Raw genomic sequence first — 11,579 nt, forward strand, 5'->3', positions numbered from 1 at the left:
AGTAATGACAGCGCGACAAGATGTGTGTGTGTGTGTGGGTGTGTTTGTGTGTCTCTGTGTGTGTGAAAGAGAGAGTGCATGTTTATGTGTGTGGCAGGAGCTCACGTTCCGATAAAAACACAATGGGGGTTGGGAAAGGCACAGAATCTCACAACTCCTCATGTGCTTATTGACACACACACACACACACACACACACACAGAGACACAAATGCACACACACACACACACAACACACACAAACACACACACACACAAACACACACAAACAGCATTTCCTCTCAATCAGACCGCAAACTTTGGATCAAATGCTTTAGAGCTGTCTTTTCCTCTTTTAATCCCTGTTTAAAAAGTGCAGACACGCAACATGCGCCTCGCATTGCTGCCACACAGGACATACTAATGAGACAGACCCTCTCCCCATCCTCCGTCTGGAGATACTATATGCATTAGTGTGTGTGTGTGTGTGTGTGTGTGTGTGTGTGTGTGTGTGTGTGTGTGTGTGTGTGTGTGTGTGTGTGTGTGTGTGTGTGTTGGCATGCGTGTGTGTTTGTGTATTTGACTCGAGAGATGGGGGTCATACCATCTCCGGAGGGCCGAAGCGTTGAGCATTTTTGCTTACTCTTCCTCGTCAGAGGGGCCGGCCGCTAATCCGCGCCATGAAGAATTCATCATGGCGGAGGGCGAGGGGCTTCTGAAGCGCCGGGCTCCCCAGGATTGGTGCGCCTCTCCTGGCTCCGCGCTGACCCACTTCCCCCCTGTGCTCCCTGGCAGCCTGCAACAACATGGCATCTCCTTCAGACCTTGGGGCCACTGCTAACTGCAGAGCTTAATTAAGTTCCAACACAGTGGCCTAAGAGGGGGGGAGGGGGGGGGAAGAGGGGGAGAGTGAGAGTGGGGAGTCGCAGTAGCCCTTCTGATGTTCATATTTCATATCAGTCTGGCTCAGGAGCATTGGTGTTCTGAATTATTAAGCAAAGAGATCCCTTTTTCTCCTTCCAAGCTGTTTTCTCTGCTCTCTTCTCTCTCTCTCTCTCTCATTCTCGCTCTCTCTCTTCCTCTCTCTTTTCTCTCTCTCTCTCTCTCTTCCTTTCTTTTTTCTCTCTCTTCTCTCTCTCTCTCTCTCCCTCTTGTTCTCATTTTCTCAGTAGTTACCAACTCTCTCCTCCTAGAAAAAGTCCTCTCCCCTCTCCTCTCCTAATAAGGGAGGTCTGCTTGCCAGACGCTCCAGCCTGCCTGCCTGCCTGCTCGCTTTCGCAGTGAGATGCAAATGGTGATATTTCAGCTGGAGGCCAAAGCCCCTGCAGCAGCAGCAGCAGTGGTGTGTGTGTGTGTGTGTGTGTGTGTGTGTGTGTGTGTGTGTGTGTGTGCGTGTCTATTTACAGCAGTGTACCGTCCCTGTCCCTGTCCCTGTCGCTGAAACTTGGGGCTTTCTAGCCAAAACAAACTAGCAGTGGGGAAGGTCGAGATCTGTCTCTCGCAGCACACCTGAGACTCCGACCTCAGACAGTGAGCCGGGAGCGAGCCAAGCGTTCGGCCTTCTCCTCAGCTTGACCCTGGCTCGAGGGACGTCTCGTTAGATGTATCCAACTCTATCCAGCAGCCATGCCTGTGTGTCTCCCTTTAACCAATGACAAAACCCCCTGACAACCATCACTCCTTCCCTCCCCTTCTCCTCCTCCCCTCCTTCTCCTCCTCCTCCATTAACTCTCTTCGACCCCTCCATTCCTCTCCTCTGTACCCCCCTCCCTCTCTCTCTCCCCCCGTAGTTCCCTCTTCCTCGGGTCAGTACTGATGTCGGTGCCTGTGTCTCTTTTCCCCCTTTTTTGCTTCCATGGCGGCAGACCTGAACGCGCCCAGCCCGTGCCTGAAGAAGGAGTGCGAGTTTGGCGCCGTGTGCGTGGTGCAGAACGGCAAGCCGGTGTGCGAGTGCCCCGAGGCGTGCCCGCAGGTGCCCGACCCCGTGTGCGGCAACGACGGACACACCTACGGCAGCCCCTGCGAGATGCGCGCCATGGCCTGTGCCCTGCAACGCCACATCCGCATCCAGCACAAAGGACCCTGTGGTGAGTCTTACACACACACACACACACACACACACACACACACACACACACACACACACACACACACACACACACACACACATGCACGCATGTACACACTCACACACACACACACACACACACATGCACGCATGTACACACTCACACACACACACACACATGCGCACATGCATACACACACACACACACACACACACACACACACACACACACACAAACCCAACACATACACATACTGTACCCAACACACTATATTGGCGCATAAAGCCATGCACATGACAGAGTGGCATATGGCGTATGGATATGCATGCACCGCCTACTCGCGTTCAACCGCCCACACACACGCCCACTCTCTCTCTCTCTCTCTCTCTCTCTCTCTCTCTCTCTCTCTCTCTCTCTCTCTCTCTCTCTTCCCACCTCCACTTATTTTTTTCTCTCTGACACACACACACACACACAAATTCAAACACAAAGCACAATTTGCTGGTACAGTATGTCTCCGTCTTTATCTCTCACACTCTCTTTCCCTCTAAGTTGTCTTTTTTCCAAAGAGCTTTTTTCCTGGCTTTTAGGCTTTTTATCAAGACATTCTGAGAGTGCACTAAAATCCTCCACCCACATCCAACACCACCACCACCACAACCTCATCCCCCACCACCTTCACTGTGTGTGTGTGTGTGTGTGTGTGTGTGTGTGTGTGTGTGTGTGTGTGTGTGTGTGTTGTTTTTCTCTTGTATTATGTTTTTTTTTTTTTTGCGCGCGCACGATGATGCACTTTCGGCTCTGGAATTAAAGAGGACAACATCACCGCGTCTCCTCGGAGTAATTGTTGGCATGACTCACCTCTTGTCTGCCGTTGGGCTCTGCCCACTGTATGCCTGACTGACTGACAGGCGTTTGCGCACAGTGCCAGCGTTGTGGCGCACTTGGCTTATCATCACACATGTCGATGTTAGTCAATGGCCTTCTGACGCACCTTCTTGCAGCAAAAGAAGCAATTTTCGCTGTGTTCTTCTCCTTCAACCACGCCGCTGTACTTTTCCACTCCGAAGTCTTTGAAAAACACGAGAGTGTGTGAGCTGTCAAGGAGCGGAGACGGAGGCTTCTGTATCGTCAGCGTTTTGCTTCCTAGGTGCACACTCACACCTCGCATTTTTACGCCCGAGCGTTCGGGGGAGTCACGGCGGAAACACTCAAGGGCATCGACAGGCAGCGGTGTTCTCGAGTCCCGCGCTATTGTTTGTACTTTTCTCATGCGCTTGCTCCATGTCATCTGTTAGCTGGGAGAGAGAAAGAACAGACAAAACCTGTGTGTGTGTGTGTGTGTGTGTGTGTACACGCCTGTGTGTGTGTGTGCGTGTGTGTGTGTGTGTAACAGGATTAGCGTTAGCTGAAGTCACCGTAAAACGTCATGGTGTGTGTGTGTGCCTGTCGGCAGTGTGTGCTCTGTTTCCCCAGCGCAGTATAGGGCAGGAAACTAGGCTGGTCTATATATGCAGTCACCGATTTGCACGGGCAACACAACACATTGTGGATGTGGGTGTTGACTTGGATAGGCTTACATGGATTCACACATATCACCTCATTATTCTTTGTATAGCAGAGGTTGACATGTGCCGGGGAGAGGCACATTTATAGCCACGACGTGAGGCAATAACCACTTCTGTGTTGTTCATTTCCCCCCACCCACCCCCCCTTCACTCTGTATTCCCCGCTGTTCATTTCCGTCTTGTGGATGGGAGATGCATTCGAATAGGAATATGTCATTTAACAAAAAAGAGAGAGAGCTATTTGGAGGGGAGGTTATGTGTGTGAGTGTGAGTGTGTGAGTATGAGTGTGTGAGTGTGTGAGTGAGTGTGTGAGTGTGTGAGTGTGTGAGTGTGTAAGTGTGTGAGTGTGTGTGTGTGTGTGTGTGTGTGTGTGTGTATGAGAGTAAGTGTGTGTTGACGGTGTTGTTAGTGGTGGTGGGGGTGCGGCATTTGAACTCGACAAACTCAATCTGGAGCAGCCTGTGGGAGGCCGGAGCGAGTGGCAGTGCCTGCAGGAGAGCCATAAACAGGGTGTATTTAATAAAGCACAGGGGCCGGGCAGAGGGGGGACGAGGCAGGTAGCCATGCCGGTGTCAGTAATGCGGCGCTATTGATGGCAATGAGTCCCCACAGAAGCCGGCGTCAGCGGAACAGGGGCAATAAAGGGCCAGGGGCCAGCGGCTAATCCGCCGACCGAGATGGGGCGGCCTTATTTGTGTCTGTTTGTACAAGGACCCATGGATCACACACACTTAGACACACACACACACACACACACACTCTATCTCTCTCTCTCTCTCACACACACATACACACACACACTCTCTCACTTTCATCCGGCCTCTGTTATCGCCCTACATTAATTACCCCATCTCATTCACGCCGGCCTCTGCACTCGCTGCTGAAATTACAACTGCGGGTGGGGGGTGGTGTGTGTGTGTGTGTGTGTGTGAGGGGGGGGGGGGGGTTGGACTCACAGGCATTTAGGTGGGGGGGGGGGTGTTAGTGTGAGTGAGTGGGCGAGTGTGATCGTACATGTTTATGTGTGAGCAGCGGGGGAGGAGGATTGGAGGATGGGTGTGTGTGTGTGTGTGTGTGTGTGGGTCTGTGCGTGTGGAGGGGGGGTGTCAGGGGACAGGGAGAGGCGTGCATGCGCTCGCGCCATCGTAATTTTCCGCTTCTTTTTACGCTGCGGAGCAGGCTGGCGGACGGGGGGGGGGGTGCGAGGAAAAGAGGCGAATGCGCCGCCGTAAAAATGCCGTTATCTTCATAGCTCAGGTGCGGTCTGATAGCAACGCCGATGACATTTTTTATGATTTTCATATATTCATTTTAATGTTTGAGTGGCGGGTGACCTTGTCTGCCTCGTTGGCAGAGGCCCCCCTGAACTAATGGAACCAGAGCCCACTCAGAGAGGCAATTCATATATATTATTACCGGGGAGATGAGAGAACAGGCGAGACTCCCATCATGAAAAAAAAAGGAAAAGTACTGTATCTGCGAGTGGAGGAAATGATATGTATGTGTTACATGAGGAATATAGGTCACATTCACACTGGTGAACGGCCGAGGACTGATGAGTGGCAGATGAAGAAAAATCACAGAAAGGGAATGAGAGAGAGAGAGAGCGAGAGAGAGAGAGAGAGAGAGAGGGAGGGGGCATACCCAAACACAAGGGAAGATGTTGATGAACAGAACAAGAGTGTGTGGTACGTGAGAGGGAGCTGGATGGAGTGGAATTGGGCAGCCTGCACTGTTTCCCCCAGAGATGCATCTACACACACACACATACACACACACATACACACACACACACACACACACACACACTCCCCACGCGGCGTTAAATGTTAAGGATCTGTCCCCGCGCTGGCTCAGGGCCAGGTCAGACATCGTTGCTCCCAACCTCCCGGCTCCACCAGAGCTCCCCAGCTCGGCATGCGCCTCCCCATCCATCAGCCTGATGGGGCTCCTCAAGGCCCTTCTCCATCCTCCTCCCACTCTCTCTCTTTCTCTCTCTCTCTCTTTCCCCATTTTCTCCTCTCTCCCCCTCTTTCTCTCTCTTCCTCCCCCAGTTTGGATCTTAGTCTTTTTATATGTTTTTTTTTTCACCCTCCAACACATCTTTAGCTGTGGCTTCCCCTATCTGTCTCCCTCTCTTTCCCCCCCCCCCCTTTCTCCCCCCTCTTTCTCTCCTCCTCCTCCTCCTCCCCCTGCTCCCCAACCACTTATGTCTCCCTCCCCGTATTCATCTCTCTTTCCCGCTCTCTCTCTCCCTCTCTCTCTCTCTCTCTCTGTCGTTCCCCTCGCTTCCCCTGGCCCCAGGGGAGAGGATTGTGTGTGGCAGTGCTGTTTACAGGTTGCACTGTGGCTTTGTGTGGGTGTATTAAAGGAGAGAGAGGGAGAGCCAGGGAAAGAGGGAGGGAGGGAGGGTGAGAGAGAGAGCGAGAACGAGAGTCAGAAAGAGAGAGGGACAGAGAGAGAGAAAGAGAGAGGGAGAGGAAGAGGGAATTGGGAAAGATGGCAGAAGAGCAGGTGGAGGAGATAAAGCAGTGCTGTTATCGCCCGTGCAGGGGCCCTGATAAAGACAGACGCAATCTGCAGCCGGCCTGCCATCTCCTCTCCCTCCACCTACACCACCTACACCACCACCACCACCCCCACCCTCCTGACATCCAGCCCACCAGCCAGCGCTCCTCGGCTGTCACCAGCATCCTCCGCCTGCCCCAGGGGTGCAACAATCCTCCCAACACCAGTGCAGCTCCGTGGACATTTCATTTCAAACACAGGCCCAGCATGGGCCCTTCCCGAACCACAGAACAATCCCCCTTTGGGGGGAGTTTTGAGATCGGGGCCGTACGTACGCAGACAGGCTACTTTATTAAGGTGTAATAAACAGGTTGTTAACGGCGTGGCGAGGGGCAGATTGATGCGCCGCCCGCGCCACCATTAGCACTAAATCAGCAGCTGTTACTGGCCGCCTCCTAATTGAAAGCGATAACGGTTTGCTCTAATGCAATCTTCCAGGTGTAATTGTCATCGGGGATTAGAAAAAAAAAGAGAGAAAGAGAGGGAGAGAGAGAAAGAGAGAGAGAGAGAGAGAGAGGGCGGGAGGAAAAACACACACCCACTAGGGTCGGAATCGCATTTTCAGGCGGTGATTAATTGTCGTCCGTGAATCATAGATATCAGACGGAAGCGTCTCCGCAGGGGCCAGATCGTCTTAACGGCGCCGCTGATTGAATCGAATGGGAAAGGCCGCTGTGTACGTACAATGGCGCTTGTTTTTCCGCCACGGCGCCATCGGCAGACGAGAATGGCCCCAGACGAGAGCCAGCCAATCTAGCCAGCCTCTCAACAGCGCTGGGTCGCGTCCCCGCTCCCCAAAGCCATTGATCTCAATTGCGGTCTGCTCTGCGCTGCGCTGTCCCGTACGACGACTAACATCGGAGCAGATGGCCGATGACGACCGCTCGGGAGAGCGGACGAGGAGCGGAAGCGGGAGGCGGGCGTCGCCGAGCCGCGTGCGGCCTGTTTTTCGCGGTTCGGCGGTTAGCCATGCGACGGGGCTCAGCGGATCAGCGGAGTCTCCTGATAGCGTGGTGCGGTTTCGGAACCGAGGCGGGTGATGATTGGCAGGTGCAGACGGCGTCGCGGGGCGCCAGCGATGGCGGATGTTGGCGCAGATGCCCGGTGGGCGATGCCGCGTCCCGCCCCGTAGGGAGATATGACGTGGCACCATACCCGCTCTCTCTCTCTCTCTCTCTCGCTCTGCCACTTTTTTTTTTAATTCACTCCTGTCCCTCTCTCTCTCTCCCCCCCTCCCTCGCTCTGTTTCAGATGAGCAGTGTGCCAACTGCTCGTTCGGGGCGATCTGCGACGGGCAGACGGGGAAGTGTGTGTGCCCCACCGAGTGTGTGGACACGCAGCAGCCGGTGTGCGGCAGCGACGGCGCCACCTACGAGAACGAGTGTGAACTCAACGTCAGGGCCTGCACCGAGCAGCTGGACCTGAAGGTGGTCGCCCAGGGAGAATGCAGTGAGTACACACACACACACACACACACACACACCAACTTGACACACACCTGTAGACCTTACAAAATAGTATAATATAAGCATAAAAAGTATATATATATATATATTTCATGTTTTTTTTCCATAGCAGACATATTTTTCATCGTTTTTTCTAAGTGTGAATAACCCAAATGCATTTGCAAACATCACCACTACTCCGACAGCACTCAAATACAGTGTTGTATCTGTGCAATAAATACAGTGTAGAGCTACAGATATACTGTACTGTATGTACTAGCTTGTCTGGAATGGCTGGAATGGCACTTGCCTCTGGGGGGCATTGATCTCTGCCAGCCTTTTGTATCGACCTCGCATACCTCTGACTGTGTGTGTGTGTGTGTGTGTGTGTGTGTGTGTGTGTGTGTGTGTGTGTTGTGCGCGTGTGTGCGCGTGTGTGTGCGTGTGTGTGCGTGTGTGTGTGTGTGTGTGTGTGTGTGTGTGTGTGTGTGTGTTTGACTAACACCAGAGACATGCGGCAGCGTGGTGTGTGGCTGGGGAGCCCGCTGCGTGCTGAACCAGTGTGAGTGCCCCGAGTGCCAGAACCAGCCCTACAAGCCCATCTGCGGCAGCGACCGCAACACCTACGACAACGACTGCGAGCTGCGCGTCGCCTCCTGCAAGCTCAAGAAGAAGATCGACGTGCTGAAGCCAGGCACCTGCGACGAGCCAGGTGTGTGTCTCTCTTTCTTTCTTTCTTTCTTTCTCTCTCTCTCTCTCTCTCTCTCTCTCTCTCGCTCTGTGTGTGTGGGCATCCTTTTTGTTGTCTAGAAAAAAAGAAAATATTTGTTTACTGCCAGCAAGCTATAGCCACAAGAAGACCCCCCCCCCCATCCCCCATCCCTCCCCCTCACCCCCCCACCCCCAGCCTTTTCTCCACACCTCGGCGATTTAGTTTATACCCAGATAAATGGGCCCCTGGCACACAAGCACAGCAGGTAAATATCATATCTGTTAATCAGAGAGCAGCACTGGGATGGAGAGGATGGAGAGATGGAGAGATATGCAGAGGGAGAGATGGAAATAAGGGGGGCGAGAGAGAGAGAGAGAGGGGGTGGGAGGGAGAGATAGAGAGAGAGTGTGAGAGAGAGAGGTGGGGTGCATGGTGTGTTCATGCACGCGCGGGAGTCTGCAGGCTGGATGAAGATGCTCAGAACCCCCCTCTTGCCTTTGACGGCAGCACACACACACACACACACACACACACACACACACACACACACACACACACACACACACACACATGCGCGCGGGTGAGTCCCTGGGGCCCCAGTTAGTCAGAGATGAGCTCATCTCCGAGGCTGAGGAGGTGTGAAGGCGCAGCAGATTGCACCTGCCTACTGAGAGAGAGAGAGAGAGAGAGAGAGAGAGAGAGAGAGAGGAGTGGGGGGAGCCGGAGATGAAAGACAAAAGTGCAGGGAAAATGAGCCGAAACAAAGATAGAGCGGTGACACAGACACAGAGTGTTGGAAAAAAGGAAAAGAAAGAAAGAAAGAGAGAGAAAGAGAAGAGTGGGAAAAGAATGAAAGCGAGCAGCATTGTGAGTGAAAGACGAGCATGAGTTAGAGCCTAATGCCATAGATGGAAATACGAGTCAAATTGATCTCAGAAGGCGAGGGGTTGGAGAGAGGTTGCTCCCCCTCCCCGCCGTGTCTCTTTTCTAGAACTTTCTGCGGCTTTTCATCCTCAGCTCAGCTCCGCTCCTGAGGCTCTTAACACCACTCTCCTTGTGGTCGATTTAACCTTGTGGTGTTGAGCGAGCTGACCTCCACCACGCCAAGCGGCGGAGTGCTGCTGGCGTCTTGCCCCCTTTGTTTCACCCACATATGTATCGCTGTCTGGCTGAGGGAGACGCAGACACTCAGTGCAGATGTAGATGGACACACACACACACACGCACACACACATACACACACACTCTCACACACACAGACATACACACACACACTCAGACATACACACACACAGACATAGACATACACACACACAGACATACACATGCCCATGCACATGCACACACACACACACACACACACACACACACAAGCATACACACCCATAGAGATACAGTATATGCACACACACACACACACACACACACACATACACACACGCACATACACACCACACACATATAAACACTCGTGCATACAAGCAGACACACAGCTTCTATTCCCCCACAGTCGTGGCAGCCACTGGCCTCATCCCTCTGTGCCTGACTCATTCTCCCGGCTCGCTTGTCCACTCCATCTCATCCTATTAGCAAAGCCCACATTTTTCTTCCCAGTTTTCTTTTCATTTCCCCCCCTCCTCCTCCACACCCCTTGTCCTCCCTTCTCCCTCTTTTTCTCCCCCTCCCCCTCTCTCTCTCTCCTCTCTCTCTCTCTCTCTCTCTCTCTCTCTCTCTCTCTCTCTCTCTCTCTCTCGCTCTCTCTCTTGCCTTTGCTATCCTCCATCAAAACTATTGTCTCAAACAGGGAAGGGTCAGGAGACATTGCTCTGGGAGATGGCTCGGCAAAAATAAGAGCGGATCGATACTCTCCTCTCGTTCCCCCCGAGGGCTGTGGGCCTCACGCTCTCTTTCCCCCAGACCGCCTCGCGCCTTTCACTGGCCGCAGCTGAGGACAGATAGCCAGGCCTTCGACAGCAGAGTGCTTGCCCTTTTGTCTGATGGCCAAATGACGTCCATGCTTCTGGAGGACTGATGGAGCTTTGGTGTCCTAAATGGATTTGGAGTGGTGTGTGTGTTTGTGTATGTGGAGGATGTGAGTGTGTGTGTGTGTGTGTGTGTGTGTGTGTGTGTACTGTATGTGTGAAAGGGTTGGAGAGGAGAGGTGTGGGGGGGCATGGTGCAATATGTGTTTTTGATCAACATTGACCACTGACAGCCAGTGTGTGTTTGGGCCCGTGACAAAGCCTTGCACATGGTTTGCTCTGGGACATGTTCAGTTTCTAATATCTAAACAAGGTTGGAGAGGTCAGAAAGCTCTACAAAGTGCTGTACTATACTACAAAAAAAGCTAAAGAGAAGATGTCTATATATATTTTATGTCAGCAATTCTTACATTTTTAAAAGCTGCATTAAAGTTGTAGAGAATGTGCCCTGAAAGCAATGATGGCTTTAGAACTACAGGATAGATTGTGTCAGTTGAGTATAGAGGCTGGCTGGGGAAATTAGTTGATCATATTCAGAGTACGGATTCTGAAATTAATGTGTGCCATCGTTTATATGGGCCTGTGTGCTTGTGTTTATGTTTTTGGAGCTAAGTTGCCACCATGCTGTACTGACACAGTAACCACCAATATTGCTGCGTGGCTGTGTGTATCTTAAGTGTCTGTATCTGAGTGTGTGTGTGTGTCTGTGTCTGGAGTGTGATGGATGTGGAAATAGACTCCTGAGCTCAGCGGGTGGGTGTAGATTCTGTGTATGTAAATACAAAGTCACCAGTCTGTCACCAATAGCAACACTTGGCTCTGCGAAATAGAGTAGAATAGGCTAGCAGGTGATTTATGTCAAAAAATACTGTTTGGCTACAAGGCGGGAGGCAAGGCACGCAGAAGCAGTTTAGTTGCTCGGTTTATAGGAAACTGAAATCATCTTCATTAGTCCCACGCATTTCCTCAATCTATTTTTCTTTATTATGTTGCCGTAATGAAAAATGACAGTATTCCCAGTGCTGGCCTTACTGGGAGGGTTTATCACCTGTTTAATTTCACACCCGGCTAGAGCTGCTTCTTTGCGCAGCTTCGTTTTCTGTTTTTTTTCTTTCTTTCTTTTTTGAGAAGACACTGACAAAGTGTTAGAAGGAATGAGGAACCAAGCTTGTCTCCTAAGGGGGAGGTGGGGGGGGGGGGCAGGCCTCCATTAATTGAAAATGCATTCCCTAAATAAGACTATGTGAAGCAATATC

General features: G+C 52.1%; 1 protein-coding gene across 1 annotated transcript in view; it reads left to right on the forward strand.

Annotated features, from left to right (window-relative positions):
• agrn (agrin) overlaps positions 1-11,579 on the forward strand; it is a 211,312-nt gene that overhangs the window by 141,176 nt on the left and 58,557 nt on the right. Inside the window, exons 10-12 of the mRNA XM_062542039.1 lie at positions 1,844-2,065; positions 7,436-7,633; positions 8,138-8,341. Of these exons, the coding sequence (XP_062398023.1) occupies positions 1,844-2,065; positions 7,436-7,633; positions 8,138-8,341 (624 nt within the window). The remainder of the gene's footprint in view (positions 1-1,843; positions 2,066-7,435; positions 7,634-8,137; positions 8,342-11,579) is intronic.

Source organism: Sardina pilchardus, chromosome 7 (genome assembly GCF_963854185.1).
Source record: "Sardina pilchardus chromosome 7, fSarPil1.1, whole genome shotgun sequence".
NCBI lineage: Eukaryota > Metazoa > Chordata > Actinopteri > Clupeiformes > Clupeidae > Sardina > Sardina pilchardus.